This window comes from Myxine glutinosa, chromosome 6, assembly GCF_964187855.1.
Source record: "Myxine glutinosa chromosome 6, kmMyxGlut1.1, whole genome shotgun sequence".
NCBI classification, from domain to species: Eukaryota; Metazoa; Chordata; class Myxini; order Myxiniformes; family Myxinidae; genus Myxine; species Myxine glutinosa.
Genome location: NC_136266.1, coordinates 139,240,016 through 139,258,578, shown reverse-complemented (window position 1 = coordinate 139,258,578; position 18,563 = coordinate 139,240,016). Strand labels below are relative to the sequence as shown.

General features: G+C 46.9%; 1 protein-coding gene across 10 annotated transcripts in view; it reads right to left on the bottom strand.

Moving 5' to 3' along the window:
* Window positions 1–18,563, bottom strand: part of LOC137414398 (synaptic vesicle 2-related protein) — a 314,148-nt gene that overhangs the window by 12,119 nt on the left and 283,466 nt on the right. For 7 of the 10 annotated variants that reach the window (XM_078780584.1, XM_078780583.1, XM_078780582.1 and 4 more), the window contains 2 exons: window positions 13,492–13,599; window positions 7,515–7,626 (listed from right to left, as the gene is read on the bottom strand). In XM_078780584.1, coding sequence (XP_078636710.1) covers window positions 7,515–7,626; window positions 13,492–13,599 — 220 coding nt within the window. The remainder of the gene's footprint in view (window positions 1–7,514; window positions 7,627–13,491; window positions 13,600–18,563) is intronic. The other 3 variants (XM_078780587.1, XM_078780579.1, XM_078780580.1) reach the window with 2 other exon arrangements.

Below are 18,563 nucleotides of genomic sequence, written 5' to 3'. Positions count from 1 at the left end.
CCTGCGGGAGCTGCCATAACCCGGGGAGCCTCCGTAGTAATATCAACTGCGGCCACCACCAAAACTACCGCCACGTTTTCCTCTTCTGTAGCCCCCTCGACGCCTACGGCCTGCCTTCTCTACGGCTATGGTCCGACCCTCCAAATCCTTACCATTCCAATCCGTCTCTGCCTCTTTGGCGTCCTTTGTGTTTTCAAACGTGACAAAGCCAAACCCTCTTGACTTTTGCGTTTCCCTGTCTTTTACCAGCCGCACATCCAGAAGCGGTCCATATTTGCTGAAAACAGAGGTCAGAACTTCTTCCTTTGTTTTGAAGTTCAGTCCACCTACAAATAACTTGTCAAATTTGTCACCATCCCTAACTGGTGTGGTGTTATTTTCCCTGCTGGGCTTTTTACCAACCATCGGGTTACCATAAACTTGACCACCGGCCAAATCATTCCCGATAACCAATGATACTCCCTCTACAGGAAGAGTGGCTTGTAAACCTACGGTGACCGGTCCCGACACCAAATCGGACTCCAAATGGATGACATGAAGTGGAGCTCTAACACAACCACCAATCCCCTGTAAACGAACACTATCACCAGTTGCCGTCTCCTCTGACAATGGCAAGATGCCTTGAAGCATTAAAGATTGATGTGCTCCTGTGTCCCTCAATACCCTAACAGGTCTCCGGGTAGTCGGGTCTCCGTCCAGTGACACCAACCCCTCTGAAATAAATGGTTGGTAACCCTTTTGAGGGCGATTACTCACATTTGCCATTGCATTCGGAGTTGAACTAGTCGAACTCCGCTCCTGATTTTCCTTTCCCAGAGCATAACAGTGGGACATCAAGTGTCCAGGTTTATGGCAAAAAGCGCAAGTAGGCCCAGAGGAGAATCTCGTGGTTTGTCTCGAGCCCCCCGGAGGATAAGTCTGCCTTGAAACTGCTGTCTTCGGATTTCTAGAAGTCGTGGTATCAGAGTGGTCCTCATATTCATCTTGAGGCCACCCCCATGAATTTTCGTTCTCCGCCCCTGATGTACCATAGCTCCCTTGGCTAGGTCTAGGCGAGAAGTTAGGTTTGTGGAACCCCATCCTGTGGGTTAAGGCATAGTCATCAGCCATGGCTGCTGCCTCATACAACTCTGGTACTTTCCTTTCCTCCAGATGAACTTTAATGTCCTCGTGGACACACTGTTGGAATTCCTCCACCAGGATAAATTGTCGCAATAGTTCGAAGTCTTTCCCAAACCCTTTTGAATCACACCACCTATCAAACATGGTTTCTGTCATTCTGGCAAACTCCACATGGGTCTCACTCTCCCTCTTCCTGGCATTCCCGATTTTTGCCGGTAAGCTTCAGGGACCAATTCATAGGCTTTGAGAATGTTTTTCTTCACTATCTCATAATCTGCACATTGGTCAATCGGTAAAGCCGAATAAATATCTTGAGCTTTACCCACTAGAACACTTTGCACTAATATGGTCGAGGACTCTTCAGACCATTTTAGCAGTTGAGCCACTTTCTCAAAGTGTGAAAAGAAATTGGCTACCTCCTTTTCATTGAAGGGTGGAACCAGCCTCACGTGTCTGCCAACATCCCAGGTGTTCTGACTAGGTGTCGAACCAGTCGGCATGGATGGTACCTCTCCCCTTTCTTTCATTACATCCAGCTCCTCGAGTCTAATTTCCTGCTGAAGCGCCATTTCACGGTCCTTTAACTCCCTTTCGGCTTTTCTCTCCTCTGCTTTTTTTCTCCTCTAACCTTTCGTGGAGTTCTCTTTCAACTCTCCTTTCCTCTGCTCTTTCTTGTGCTTTTTTATCTTCTAACCTTTCCTGGAGTTCTCGTTCAACTCTCCTTTCCTCTGCTTTTCTTTCTTCGAGTTCTCTTGCAGCTCTCCTTTCCTCTGCTTTTTCTTGTGCTTTTTTCTCTTCTAACCTTTCCTGGAGTTCTCGTTCCTGTTCTGCTCTTTCCTTTTCTGCTTTCCTTTCCTGGCTCTGCAATTGCATCTCCAATATCCGGAGCTCCACATTTTCTTGTTCCTCGGGTAACCAATCCAAGGCTCCCTCTTCCCATGTTCCTTGTCCCACCAGAGATTCTATCACCAATCTCTGCATCTCTGCTTTCCTCATATTCGTTCGAACCTCCAAGCTAAAATGTCTGGCCAATACCAAGAGGTCCGATTTTAATAACGCTCTGAACTGTGCCTCACTAGGGGTCACTGCAAACTTCTCTGCGTCAAACTCCATGGTGACTATTGTTAACAAATGTTAACCTTCACACAAGAAAAAAAAAAGTTTTTGGAAAAATTTGGGAATGTTGGAAAAATTTCCAAATTTGGGAATTCTGGGAATGTTTGGGAATTCTTTCCCAGACTAAATTTAGGGAATTTTATCTCCTGGACGCAGACCCAATTTCGAGCCCACGAGTCAATTGGACGAGCCCCCAATTTCTGTTACGTGTTCCTCCCCGACCTCCTGGTCTTGGTATACCTCCGAACCCCGAAAGGAGCCACGGCAGAAAAATATATTATTCCGTGTCGAAATCAATATTGAAACCACACCAATGATTATCCACAAACCAAATAATGTATTAAAAAGCACACAGGAAGAACCATACAACCATGATAGCAATCAACCATATAATCAATCTTAAGATGGTACCATCTTATCTAGTCACTTAACTCAAACACACGGCACTCTCAGGGAATGGAACCGAGCACTCCTCAATGTCTCTATAACTCTCCGAGGCGAAGTTGATTCGCTCCAGCGATCGTTGGAACAATGTCCGATCAAGATCAATCGAGGCGTAGGCGGTCGAAGCGACACAGAAGTCACGTGGTCCAACACCCAGCAAACTCGCGGTAGAATGGAAAATCCCCAAAGACGCGCGCTGACGTACACATTCGCCGCTCAATCAGCGAACCGCCGTGTAATCTTCAAACGCCGCTTTAGTGCACAGCCCTCCCCGGCAGACCACCGGAGGGTAAGACCAGCCGACGCGACAAAAACCTTTTCCGATGAACGCAGCGCGCGGGGAAAAATGGCGGACGGCTCTCACTCGAGCCGGAGCCTCTAGGCAAGGATTCTCCGGAACCTCAATGCCGATACCTGACTACGCAGGTTCCTCAATACTCTGGCGATAACACCTATCGCACGCACTTCCTTCAAGGTCTCAAAGTTCACTCGCAACGTTCGCTCGACCACGCCCGTTACAGAGCTTCGACACGCGTCTTCCCCGACCTTTGCCTCACGACCTCTTCTTCCTCGCTCGACGTCTTCCGGTGCACGATCCGATTTCCTGTTTCATTTTTACCATGAGCGCTTTTAACCTTTTAATCACAATAACCATTTCCGTTAAACAACAATAATCGCCGTTTCCTTCCAACCCTGATAAGAAAAATAAAATCTAACCAGAAATGTTTCACGTGGATGAAAACCACCACCACGGAAGGGCCGAATCCGAAACAAACATTTATATGGAAGACTGTGCAGTGAAGGATCTCTGGCTCTCTCATGGAGCTCAATCAGCTATCTTACGAGAATGCAAACTGCCCTCGGGGCATATGACAAACAAAGCCCCAATGAGCCAAGAGCAATAATAGACCTGAGGGAACTTCATAAACTTATGAAATATTCCCATATGCTGGTCCAGTTTATCATGATCTACCGACTAAATACAGACACAGTGGAACCAATAATTCAATTTTTGGCAAATAGGATGACTAATTGGTCCATTTGCAAAGCGACCAGTAGGCTCTGCTAGTATTCTAGTAATATAGATAACTACTTGAAGACTAGCTATCTGAGCTTGGACCACATTGGCCTGGCTTTGGTGTGGCTACAACTTCAAATCAACATGTAACTATGGGCCCGGCTTGGGTGTGGCTTTTTTTTTTTTTTTTTTTTTTTTTTTGTATACAAGATCGAGGCTGGTGAAAGAGCGAACATTAATCACACAGAAAGACAAACCGACACATAAAACATATAACATCGGGAGCGGTAGACAAGATGGGGAGAGAGGGGGAAGGACACAAACACAACATTTGAGAGCAGGGACCGAGAGACATGGAGACATCGAGAGATCTGAGAGAGGGCGAGGGCTTTGGTGGGGGGCATGGGAAGGGGGGGGGGGGGGGTTGGGGGAGGTATAAAACATATGGACACTGCCAGGACTTCCAGGAAAGAAGTTGGAATTTCAAACAAGGTGGATCTGGGGTGAATTAGCGGGGGTAGAAAAGATCAAGGTTTTGGATGGGGGAAGATAAGAGATGGTGGTGAACAGCTGTTTTAAAGACCTGGAGGGAGGAGTGGGATTGAAGGGAGTGAGGGAGTTTGTTCCAGAGGCGGGAGAAAAGAGGAATTGAAAAAGTGAAGGTGAGCAGAGAGCCGAGATTTCGGCAGTTTAACCATCAGAGGGTTGCTGGCAGATCTTGTGCGACCTGTAGGAATATTTGGGGGACAGAGCACAGAGAGAGCTGGGGGTGCAAGGCCGGAGAGGAGTCGGTAGAAGACAGAAAGACCACCTACCTGCCTGCGGTGAGTGAGTGAAAGGACCTCAGAGATAGCTTCATCACGGGAGATTCCAATAATTCTGAAAGCTTTGGTTTCAACAGCGTGAAGCCGAGCTAGGTGTGAGGCAGGAGCACCGGCCCATAGGGGAGAACAGTATTCCATTGAGCTGCGGATGAAAGCCTTGTATGTGGTGAGGAGCTCAGGTGTGCCGAGGAAGGACTTCGCACGACGGAGGATGCCCAGTCGCCGACTGGCTTTGGAGGCCAGCTTGGAAATGTGGTTTTCCCAAGAAAGATCATGGCAGATAGTGAGACCCAAAAGCTTGAGCGACAGAACTTCTTGGAGAGGATTGTTGAGAAAGTAGATGGGAGGGTTGTCCAGTCGATCTTTTCGGAGAGACATAGTAAGAGTGTGGGATTTGTCAGGATTCAAAGACATGTTCCACTTGTTTGACCAGTCTGTGATTTTGTCTAAGTCTTCAGAGAGTGAGGAGGCTGCAGACTGCCGATCTGAGGGAAGAGGAATGAAGCGGCAGAGAGTGGAGTCATCAGCAAAGAGATAGAGAGGATTTTCAAGAGAGTCAGAGAGATCATTGATGAAGACCAGAAAAAGCACAGGGCCCAGAACACTGCCTTGGGGAACTCCAGCCTGAACAGGAAGAGGAGATGAGAGAAACCCATTCAGGGCCACACGTTGACGACGACTAGAGAGGAAGTCCGCCAGCCATGCGTGGAGATTTCCATGGATACCAAAGGAGGAGGGTTTGGTGAGCAGAGCGGGGTGCCAGACCGTATGGAAGGCACGTGATATGTCGAGGGAGACAGCTCTAATTTCCTGTTTGGCATTGAGGACCTCCATCCATTGTTGAGACACCAGAAGCAGCATGTCCAGAGTAGAGTGACCTGGTCTGAAACCAAATTGATGATCAGAGATCAAGCCATTGGAGAAGAGGAAAGATTTCATATCCGAAGCAATGATGGATTCCCTGACTTTGCTGATAATTGGGAGAAGGCTGATTGGTCTGTAGTTGCTAGGATCTGTTTTTGCACCTTTTTTGTGCAAAGCGGTGATGTTGGCTGATTTCCAAGCAGATGGCAGTTGACCTTGAGCAAAAGAGAGGGTGAAGAGAACAGAGAGAGGGTGAGATAGAGCGGAAGAGCAGGATTTTAGGACCCGTGGGCTGATGCCGTCGGGTCCAGTTGCAGAATCAGAGTCGAGCGTTGACAGAAACTTTTCCACCTTGTCAGGAGGAAAGAACATGGAGTCCAGGAGCAGCTGGGTACGACTGGGTATGGTGGGTACAGAGAGGGATGGGTTTTGGACACAAGATTTAGAGGCAAACACAGAGTTGAGGCATTCAGCTTTTTCACGTGCGGAGTCAGCTGTGTAGCCATTTGAGATAAGGGAGTGGATGGAGGGGGAACAAACACCAGAAACGGATTTGACCAGACGCCACCAGGATTTGGAAGAGGGAGACAGATAAGAGAGTTCGGTCTTGAGAACGGAGAGATATTGTTTCCTGGCTCTCCTGAGGGTGGACACACACTTGTTTCGGGCTTTGTGAAAGGAAATGAGATTTCCTTCCGTTGGATTTGCTTTCCAGGAGACGAAGGCAAGTTGTTTCTGGGCAACAGCCTCACCACAAGATTCCGTGTACCATGGACGGGAGGAAGGGTATGACAACTGAAGACGAGATGGGATAAATCTGTGCATGAGAGAGAGCAATTTACTTTGGAAGAATTCCCAGGATGAGTTGATGTCAGAGGTGGTAGAGATGGGAGACCAGTCCAGATGATTGATGGCTGCTTGAAGACCGTGCCAGTTGGCCTGAGTGAAATGCCAGACTCGTCGACGCTGAGAGCAGGCTCCCTGAGAATGGTCAGAGAGATGTCCACTTTAACAAGGACATGATCAGATGATCCGATTGGAGCAGAAGAAGAGCAACAGACATTTTCAGGGAAGTTAGTCATAACCAAGTCCAGAAGAGAAGATGCTCCGTTGACTGAGATCCGGGTCGGGAAATTGACAGATTGCGTCAGTCCCAGTGCTGTGTCAGTGTCAGTCCCTGTCAGTCCCAGGCTTTAAATCAACATGTAACTCTCTGGGCCTGGATTGGGCATGGCTTCAAATCAACACGCAACTCTGGGGCTGGCTTGGGTGTGGCTTCAAATCAACATGCAACTCTCTGGGCCCGGCTTGGATGTGGCTTCAAATCAACATGTAACTCTATGGGCCTGGCTTAGGTGTGGCTTCAAATCAACATGCAACTCTCTGGGCCTGGCTTGGGCGTGGCTTCAAATCAACATGCAACTCTCTGTGCCTGGCTTGGGTGTGCCTTCAAATCAACATGTAACTCTCTGGGGGCCTGGCTTAGGTCTGGCTTCAAATCAACATGTAACTCTCTGGGCCTGGCTTAGGTGTGGCTTCAAATCAACATGTAACTCTCTGGGCCTGGCTTAGGTGTAGCTTCAAATCAACATGTAACTCTCTGGGCCTGGCTTGGGTGTGCCTTCAAATCAACATGTAACTTTTACCCGGTAAGTGTCGGTACGGCATCATGTTTCAGCAATTGCCGAGGATGTTTCTCAAGTAGTGAGCATGTTGATTTAAACACAAACGCTGATGTCTCAAAGTGGTCTTCACAAACACGATATTTTGAATGAACATACGTTTTGATGTTGAATTTGGTTGTTCCTAGGGTTTTCAACCACAAAGCACATGATCATTGACGATCATTTCGTGGGTTAGGGATGCAAAAAAATGATTTCTCAGTTCTGTGGGCAAAGTTCTCGACGATTCAAAAAGTTAAATTCACTCAATCAATCACTCTCCCTAAGAGACCATCGTATGAGGCCAAGCTCAAATCATGTCCCCATCCAACACCCCAAGTATTTCATTAATATCACAACATAATCTCTTCTTTTCCACTTCTAGGGATACTGGTGCAAACATCAGCATTAGCCTCCTGCACCACAAACATGAAGTGAGAGTAAAGAATGATGAAACAAATTTACCTGTTGACACAAGCCATCATGCACAAGAGGCTGACACAGAAGAGTAGCAGAGTACCAATAAATGTACGTTTCCTTCCCAGAACATCTGCAGCCCAGGTTGCAAGAAGAATTCCTGTGGTCAGATAAGTGATTAAAAACAGGCACGTAAGATGTTATGCTACGAGAATGAACAACTGCCAATTGCCAATTTCTCAGTAAGAACTATTTCACAATGATTCACCTGATCCCATTCATAGAGTCGTTGGAAACAGCATCAAAGGCCATAGAAATACTGCATATAGTAAAATATGTCGAATCACACTCACAGACACTCTTTGCTTCCTGTCACTAATCCAGTTTCCAATCCAGTTAGTTACCTGACCAGCCACTCCACCAGCCCTCACCTTGGCTAACAACCTCCCTCTGAAAGTCTAGATATACTACATTCACGACACATCCCTCGTCTACCAGGTCAGAAACCGCTTCACAGAACTTCAATCAATTTGTGCTTGACTACCATTAATTAGCTTGAAATTATTTAAATGTTTTCCGATCCGTTCCTCAGCTAATGTCTACAACACCTTCCCCACAACTAAAGACAAGCTAATAGGTCTATCGCTCCGCAACTCTTCTACGTAACCTGTATTAAACAACGGTGTTACAGTTGCTACTCTCCGATCCTCTGGTACCTTTCCTGACTCCAACGAGCTGTTAAAGATATCCGCCAACATCACTCACACTTATCTGCTCCGCCACGTCCCTCAATACTCTTGGTATGCACATTATCTGCCCCCCTGAAGATTGATTTTTCTAGCTGTTTTTTCACTTGGATCTCTCTTAAATCCCCCCCCCCCCCCCCCCCCCAAATAGATGCTCTCAGCTATTAATATTAAACCACTTAACTGTCCCTGTGTAAATGTAGAACAACCTATTCAATAAGCCTAGCATATCACCCTCATCTTCACCTAATTCTCCTGTGCTATTCCTCAATCGGCCCACACTCCTCTTAACCCTTTCCTTACTTCTTAGAAAGTTAGTGTCTTTTTGTGTACAGAGTCAACGCTCATGGAAGAGGTAGAACACAGCTGTCTTATTCCTCCTTTCCGCAATGTTGATGTCCAACCCACTCTCCCACCTGCCCCCTTCTCCGCCAAATCCCACATACCCTTTGGTAGTCGGTAAACTTGCCGCCCCTTGTTGTTGAACTCCTCCAGGAGCCTCAACCCTTGGATTTAAAAAAAACAACAACTTTATTTTCATCACAAACCTCAATATAGTTGTATGCCTAAAGTAATATACCTTGAGTAATTTGTAAGAAAGTAACAGATTTTGTGACTGTCTCGAACGCCAGCTAGGTTCCATTCCTCATCGAAGTGCAGGCCCTTTTAGCCCAGATCCTCTCCAAATGGTGGGTCCACATCAGCAGATCTAAGACCTCAGGTGTCTATACACTCAGTCAATCCAGCATTGCAACATCACTATCTAACAGAGTAAACCATGTAGCTTTACCTATGGATGTTTACCTGCCTTATTATAGCCTTTATTGTATTGTCATACATTTGTAATCCTTATCACACATTTCATGACTTAACCAGACATGTGATATCTCAAATTTACACATTAGCAACGAACACAAACACGAACACACACACGAAGATAGCTCCTTTGAGACCTGGTAAGTCTCCATTCCATCTCCTGAAAACCAACCACGTGGGGAGATAGCAGGCGCCAACAACAACAACACACACACACACACACACACACACACACACACACACACACACACACACACACACACACACACACACACACACACACACACACACACACACACAAAGGTGGATACTTTGAGACCTGGGAGGGCTCCGTTTTCCATCTTCTGAAATCCGCACATGGAGATAACGACCAACGTCACACAGAAACACACACACGCATGAACACACAAACCAAAGTCGCATCAACAGAAGAAGCCTCACACACATCGATCCCGCTTCCGGTCCGGTCTGAAGAGGACGCAGGCGTCACATGCTCGCCGCTTCTTCGACTGGGCCACTGTCTGTGGCTTGCTTTTTTGGTGGTCGTGCGGATTTTTTGGCTATTGAGTCTGCCCTCCGCATAGTCCCGGCTCTGCTCCCTGCTTCGCCTACCCGGCTCCTTCGCCTGCTCGCTGTTTCCTCGGGCTCGCTCTCGTGGGTTGTGTCCTTCGCAGCGGTGTAGCGGTGGTTTTCCCGCCGTGATCTTGATTTGTAGCGGCGGCGGTTGATTGCCGCTGCATTTCCCGCTTTGCCGTGATCAACCTTGGCCTCGTGATCGTCTCTTTGCTCCTATCTGCCCTCTGCTTGGTCCCGACTCTGCTCCTGGCTTCACCTACCTGGCTCCTTTGTCTCCTTCGTTTCCTTGGGCCTGCTCCCGTGCGTTGGGACCATTGTTTCACCTCCTCAACCTTGGCCTCGTGCTCGCCTCTCCGCTCCTGCCTGGCATGGCTCTGCGGTACTCCGCCGCAAGGCTCCTTCTGCTCAATACCCGCTCCACCCCATCATGCATCTCTGCCATCAAATCAAATGGACTCCTCCGACGACCCAGGTACATTCACCGTGGCTCCGGTCATAAGTTTGTATATGTACAATCAGGTCACTCCATCCCCGTCCTCTGGTCGGCTCAGCGCACTCCCACTCATCGTCCCAGCGCACCTAGTCACGGCAACGCACAAAATCGCACCTCCTGCCTGCGAACCCTGGCTAAATCACCTGAATTCATCCCCGCTGTTCAAACCAACATCAAGCTCACCCTGTTCAACACCCGGTCCCTCAACAACAAATGCCTCATCCTCAACGACTACATCCTGGATAACAAACTGGACTTTCTCTGTCTCACCGAAACCTGGCAACAACCACTGGACTACTACACGCTCAACCTCACCACACCTAATGGATATTCCTACGTCAATAAACCACGCTCGGAGGGCCGAGGTGGTGGAATTGCCATTATCCACCGTCAAGACATCAGGACCAGCCTCATCCCCTCATCCTCATCCTTTGAACACCTGGCTTTTAAACTCTCTGGTCGCACGCAGTCAGTCATGGCTGTCGTCTACCGCCCTCCCAAACCACACCCATTATTCCTGTCTGACTTCTCCTACTTTCTGACCCAGCTATGTTCCCTCTCCCCCTCAATCCTCCTCCTTGGTGATTTCAATATCCACATGGACTGCACTGACTCCACAATAACCACTGACTTCACTGATTTACTCACCTGCTTTAACCTCACTCAACATGTCAACTTTCCTAAGCATTTCCGTGGTCACATTTTGGACCTTGTCTGCTCCACTGGATTAATTTTGCACCATCTCTCTGGCTCCGACCTCACCCTCTCTGACCACTTAGCCATCACTATGACCATCAACATCCCCACCCCAACACCAAGACATTATCGCACTATCAACTTCCGTAAGCTAAACGCTCTTTCACCTACCTCATTCTCATCCACCCTCTCTGAAAAAATGTCCACTTCTCCCTTCATTGACCTCCACACCCCTTCCGACCTCACTGACTACTACAACCACACTCTCTCCTCCTGCCTTGACCAGCTTGCGCCTGTAAAAACCAAAACAGTTTCTTTCACCCATTCTGCTCCCTGGTTTACCCCTGAACTCCGCCTGATGAAAACTCGTGCTCGCCAACTTGAAAGACTCCGCAATAAAACAGGTCTCACAGTTCACTCCCAAGCCTACAAGGACCACCTACAACACTACAAAGATGCCCTCTCCCACGCCCGCTCCGCCTACTACTCTCAAATTATCCACTCTGGCTCCGGAAACCCAAAAGCACTCTTCTCGACAATAAACAAACTCCTCCGCCCCCTGGACACCACCACCCAGTCATTCACAGTAGACAACTGCATCTCCTTCCTTTCTTTCTTCCAACGCAAAATTGACAACATCTACAACAGCTTGACCACCGCCGCACCCACTCCCCCTCCAACCACCTGCCCCCCCTTATCCTGCCTTCCCCTGTCTCAATTCTCCCCGGTCTCCCCTACTGACCTCTCTGAACTCCTCATAGGAATGAAAACTGCCACCTGCACTCTTGACCCCATCCCCTCCAGCTTTGTCAAGGCCTCCCTCCCTGCTCTCTCTCCACTTATCATTGCAACAATAAACTCCTCCCTGTCTACAGGCATCGTCCCACCATCCCTCAAAATTGCTGCTGTTACCCCCATTCTAAAAAAACCTGGTCTAAACCCTGACACCCTAAACAACTTCAGACCCATCTCCAACCTACCCTTTCTGTCGAAAGTTGTGGAACGCGCTGTAGCCACTCAACTCAAACATCACCTATCTGCCAATAACCTGTATGAAACATTCCAATCCGGATTCCGCTCCAACCACAGCACTGAAACTCTCTCCTCAAAATCACCAACGACCTTCTCCTCTCCTCTGACGCTGGCAACCTCAACATTCTCGTCCTCCTCGACCTCAGCGCTGCCTTTGACACCATCGATCACACCATCCTCCTCACCCGACTTGAATCCACCTTTAACGTTACCGGCACTGCCCTCTCTTGGATTAAATCATACCTCTCTGACAGACGCCAGTTCATCTCCATCAATAACTGCAAATCCCCCACTGCTCCCCTCCCCCAAGGTGTCCCCCAAGGTACAGTTCTTGGCCCCCTCCTCTTCATCCTTTACCTGTCCCCCCTCGGTCACTTAATCCGCCGTCATGGTCTCCAATTCCACTGCTTCGCTGATGACATCCAGCTTTTCATCTCCACCAAGTCCGTCTCCACCGACACCCACTCCATCCTGACAAACTGCATCTCTGAAAAAAAATCCTGGCTTCAAATCAACTTCCTCAAACTTAACTGTGATAAATCTGAAATAATCATCATTGGCCCAAAAACGCTCACAAAATCCACCCATAACTTTGCCCTCAACATCGACGGTATCCCAGTATCCACCTCCCCTCTCATCCGGAATCTTGGCGTCATCTTTGACCAAACCCTCTCCTTCGACAAATACACTAAACAGATCACAAAGACAGCCTTCTTTCACCTGAAAAACATCGCCCGTCTCCGCTCATCCCTCTCCTCCACGGCTGCAGAAACCCTCATCCATGCCTTCATCACCTCCCGTCTGGACTACTGCAATAGCCTCCTCTATGGTTCACCCTCAACAATCACCAATAAACTCCAATACATTCAGAACTCCGCTGCCCGTCTACTCACCCATTCCCGGACCCGTGACCACATCACCCCCGTCCTTTACAAGCTTCACTGGCTCCCCATCTCCCAGAGAATCCAGTACAAAATCCTCCTCTTGACCTACAAAGCCCTCCATAACCTGGCCCCATCCTACCTGGCTGACCTCCTCTCCAGACACACTCCCACCCGCAATCTCCGCTCTGCTGGTACCAACCTCCTGACCCCCCCCATCCGGACCAAATTCAGATCCTGGGGGGACAGGGCCTTCTCCATCGCTGCTCCCACCCTCTGGAACTCACTACCTCACACCATCAGAGACTCCTCCTCACTCACCACATTCAAAACATCACTCAAGACCCACCTGTTGAGCACTGCATTCAACATTCAACCCACAGCATTTAACCCCTGACTATCACTTCTCCTTCTCCCTCCTTTTGCTTTAAATATTTCCCTATTGATTCTTGTCTTTTTGCAATTGTTGTTTTCATGTTTTGTTATGCATTATGTTTTGCACTCTGTCAAAGCGCCTTTGGGCTTCATGAAAAGCGCTGTACAAAATAAATGAATTATTATTATTATTATTATTATTACACATGCATGCACACTTTCATACGCACACACACAAATTGCTCTCCCAGACGGGTTTTGGGAGAGCAACAGTGAATGCACATTCATCATCAGTGAATGCACATCATTCCATGCTGCACAAAATTTTGTTTCCCAATAAAATGTTTACTGCTATTTTTTTTTTTTTAAAAACAGGAGTGCAATAATATATATTCATCATATTATCACACCTGGTAACTCAGCTAGAGTTGTCCACACCATGGTGACATAGTCTGCCGGTTTCAGTATCTGGCACAGCTGTATGCAATTTGCGCTTTCAGTGTCAGCCTCGTTGCTCGCTGTAGACGTGTGAACAGAAACATACGTACAACTGATTTTTATACCGAGTTGGGAATTAGCACAATTTATCAAAGTACAAACGTGTGGGAAATGTCTCATTCCTATGGTTGTTATTTTCAGAGGACATTATAGTCTGGGAGCCAGATATAATAACCCCACCTACATATTAAGTCCGACATCATATCCCCACTCCTACCCCTCACCCTCGCCGATTCCACCCATGCCCCCGACAGTGGCAAAGGTTTAACTACTCTACATTTGAAAAAGGGATACTTTAGAAACATTTTTAGGGTGGGTATCACCTGCTGACTGATCACTGATCTGAGATACATAAGAAATCATACATCATCGTGATAGCAGAAAACAAAATGAACTTGACATTTGCACCAATATGCAACACTTATTAAAAGTTGCCTCCACGATGGTGTATGTATGTATGTATATATATATATATATATATATATCAGCCTATATATAACTGTGAGAAATAGTAGAAACTCCACAGTACGAGCAGGGCCTTATTTGCATTAAATAAATAATCTGGAGATTAAATCAGACGCGGACGTAGCTTCAGGACGTCGATCTTTAATTTTCGACCAACAAAGGTCTTCTTCTTAGTCGTCCCCATATATATAGGACGAGAGACAGAGAGACAGAGAGACAGAGAGACAGAGAGACAGAGACAGAGAGAGAGAGAGAGAGAGAGAGAGAGAGAGAGAGAGAGAGAGAGAGAGAGAGAAAGAGAATTGAATTTGCAACACCATTTATTTCACAAAAAAACACACCAGGTCAAGTTACATTTTTACAGGAGAGAAAAAAATAGAAAAAAACAACAGTTCTTAATGTTAAAAAGAAAAGTACAAATTCGATTCATTCACAACACATAAGGCTTCATTAATACACCATTTGCATTCAAAGAGTTTGACATTTTCATTCGCCACATAATAATCAAACTCTAACCTTACTCTTGCAGACACCAGCCCTTTAAACATAGGAACAACATCAAACCCATGCCCATTATCAATTTTAATTTTCCTCGATTTATATATTGAATATTTTGCTACAGCAGCTAAGAAGTTTAGGAGGACACCAGAGTCCTTGCAGGAGGGTCTGAAAGATACACCAAAAATAAAAGAATGTGAAGTAAAAGGAAAAGACAACTGATCAAAAAGGTGTGTGAGAATCAAGAAAAGAGGTATTAGTCTTTCGCATTTCACATAGGCATGAAAGAGATCCTCCTTCTGTACACAGAAGGGGCATGCTACTGGCACTGAGCTGTCAAGATGATGAACAAAGGTGTTCGTAGGGAGAGCCCAATGTGCTAGTCTCCACTGGATATCTGCGAGGAACCCGTAAATAGGTAATTTGTACATATTGGGCCACAGTGGCGTGGCAGGAGACCCTGGCCCTAACCTTTCGGACCACAAGGCCACTCGCGCCACTCCGGAGAAGGATGATGCTTGGTTTTCTCGAAGGAGCTTGTGAATACCCGCCTTTGTTACCAAGTGAAAATGAGATACAAGTTCACCATTCGACTGGAGAGCTGGGAGCACCTTAATTTCAGGGAAAGACAGCCGAACATCCTCGACATTGTTTATACCTTCCCAGCCAATATTTAACTCCTTAAACTTCCTCTTGACGATGCGTATAATTTGGCTGACAATACGCACGGATCTTAAACCAAGAATGGCCGCCACCCTGCCAGCAGACATCCATTTTGTCCCAGATGTATCCCTCAGGTCACAAACTTTGCCAATTCCTCCTTGAGTAAATTTCCTAATCAAAGTCGGACTATGAGGAATGCATGGAAAAAACCCGTTATAGAAAATAGGCTCTTGGATAAACATCCGGCAATTATAAGCCTCAAGGCAACGATGAACCCCAAAACCTTTCCAAACTCTCAGCAAACCCTGATAAAAAGTTGGGATTGAAACTAAGCTGACACGGTCAAGGTTCACCAGGAACAAGTGCCTATCATAACACAGGCCTCCCGCTTGTTGCAACAAGAAAAACGCAAATGAGCGCCAGGGCAGCTCTTCAGCATACAACAGACGTTGCACAGACTGTAGGCGAAAAGCCATAAGCCGGGTGGACACCTCCACAATTCCATGTCCACCCTCCTTCCGAGGATGGTACAGTATTTGCGGCCGAAGCCAGTGGTATCCATTCCAAAAGAAATTAACCAAGACCCGCTGGATGGCTGGTATCAACTCCTTGGGTGGCTGCAAGGCAATTAGTTTATGCCATAATCTTGCTGCTATCAAGTTATTTATAACAAGAGAGCGGCCTTTATAAGAAAGAGATCGCAGCAGTCCTTCCCATCGTTTCAACCGGTGTGTAATTTGTTCAATCATTCCTTCCCAGTTCTTCGTTTCTACTTCCTGGTTGCCAAGATAGACACCAAGATATTTGACTCCATCTGTTTTCCACTCTAGATTATGTGGGAGTGACGGTGGCAGTGTTAAAGAAAGGTTATCTGAACCGCACCATAAGGCTACACTCTTGCCCCAATTTACTTCGGCGGAAGAGGCCGCAGAGTAGTCTTTAAAGCAACGCTGCACCGCAGCAACACTACTTGGGCCCTTAATCAGAACACATACATCATCAGCATAAGCTGTGACCACAAATCTTGAACCAAAAACGGCTCCCACATCCTGGGTTATTCGCTGCCTGATGGATGCTAAGAGTGGTTCAAGGGCAATTATATACAGAAGTCCAGAAAGGGGACACCCTTGACGGATACCCCGACGGAAAGGAAAAGGGGGACATAAACTGTTGTTTACTTTCATCATGCAGAAGGTGTTAGTGTATAACAGCTTGACATAGGAAATGAAAGTTTCGCCAAAACCCATCCGCTCCAGAACAGAAAACAAATATGTATGATCAACACGATCAAAAGCCTTTGTTTGGTCAAGAAACAACAACCCAAAACTGGCACGCAAGTACTTATTACAAGAAATAATATCCCTTATCAGAAAAATATTGTCATAAATTGACCTTCCTGGTACACAGTAGGTCTGGTCAGGGTGCACAATAGAGCTGATCACAGTTCCCAAACGGTTTGCTAAGGCCTTCGACAAAAGCTTGTAATCCGCACACAGCAATGAGACAGGCCGCCAGTTCTCGACTAGTTGAGTGTCCCCAGCCTTTGGCAACAGGCAAATGACTGCTCTTCTGCAGGACAGGGGAAGCTCTCCAACATGAAGGCATTCATCAAATACCTCAAGCAGGTCAGGTCCCACAAGTTTCCAAAAAGTCTTATAGAACTCTCCGGGCAAACCATCAATCCCAGAGGCTTTACCATCCTTCAAGCTCCGCATAGCAGTTTCAAGTTCAGCAGCCGAAACTGACATGTTCAATGTGCGTTGCTGGTCTTCCTCAAGTCTTGGAAGCCCGGTAGTCAGCTCCTGCAAGGTCTCATTACTTATGCTCTGGGGGGAGTACAAGTTTGTATAAAAACCCTTCAAAACAGACTTAATCTCCTGTTGGGAGGTCACTATTGGCCCAGTAGCAGCACGTAGCCCATGAATCTGTTGTGATTTTTTAACAGAGTTCTCCAAACCAAACAAGGCCTTATTTGGCATATCCAACGTTAAATAACTCATTCTCATGCGTACCAGGGTGCCCATTGCTCGCTGCCGTACCAGTTCAGTCAACATTGCCTTTTTAGTCCATAGCAGCCGGTCACCTGTAGTGTCTTTCCCAGCCGTATTAATGTTTTCCTCCAGGGCTGCAATTTCAGCCTTTAATGAATCAATCGAGAGATTTTTCAATTTAGTGGCATAAAGACTATATTGTTGACAGAACGATTTGACCTGACCCTTTGCGAGGTCCCACCACAGTCGAAGGTTAGCATGTTCAAATTTGGAGGACCGAATTCTTTCCCACACGGCTCGAAAAGCCTCTTTGAATCTCATATCATTCAGCAGGTGGGTATTAAGTGACCAATACGCACTACCCCCTGAGGTCAGAGGCAAATTAAAACCCATTGAAACCAGGTAATGGTCTGTGAAACCAGTTGGGAGTATCTGGGTTGTGGCCATCACATTTAGCATTGGCTTATTCACGTAGAATCTGTCTAGCCTTGCCATTGATATCCTCCCATCATGGCATCTGCACCACGTATAGCACCGTGAAGTTGGGTGTTGCAACCTCCAAACATCTTTCAAATGCTGATTTTTGATGATGTTCTCCAAAATCCTCATAGAAGCTGGATGGGGTTCATGACCGGTCCTGTCTACGGAAGGATTGATAGTGCAATTGAAATCACCAGCAACACAGATGAAAGCGGTTGTATCCAGTCCTTTTACAAAGTCATGCAGAGTGGAAAAGAACACTCTTCTTTCCATGGGCTCACTCGGTGCATATACGTTCACAATGATGATCCTTTGCGTGTTGCAATAGAAATCCACCGCTATCAGATGTCCCTTATAAATTTCCTTAAAGACAATCTTCCGAGCAGGGATTCTATCACTCAAGGCGATGGCAACACCAGCTTTGGGTGTGGTAAACCCACTCAGCCACCACTGCCCTCGATAAAGTTTTCCCCATTCAGCAACCAGGGTGTTCGTAGCATGAGTCTCCTGTATCAGGATGATGTCGGCTTTCACCCTCTCCATCGCCTGAATTGTCTGAATTTTTCGTAAGGGGGTACAACCCCCATTGATATTCAGGGATGCGATACATATCTTTCGCAAAGCCATTTACAAAGGTAACTCACCCTCCGCCTGCAATTCCTTATTCGCCTTTGTGACCGCTTTCCGAAGACGCTGAAATTGGGCCTCCGAGATTTCCATTGGGTCATTTCTTTGCAGGAGGGGTCTTGCAGCCCTGATGAAAGTTTTCACATCGGGAAAATGGTCTTTGATCACAACGTAGCGTTGCCTAAACGTCTCGTTTAGGAAACTGATGACGTTTTCCTTTGTTGCTTCCATCTGTTCTTCTCCCTGATGATCATTCACAG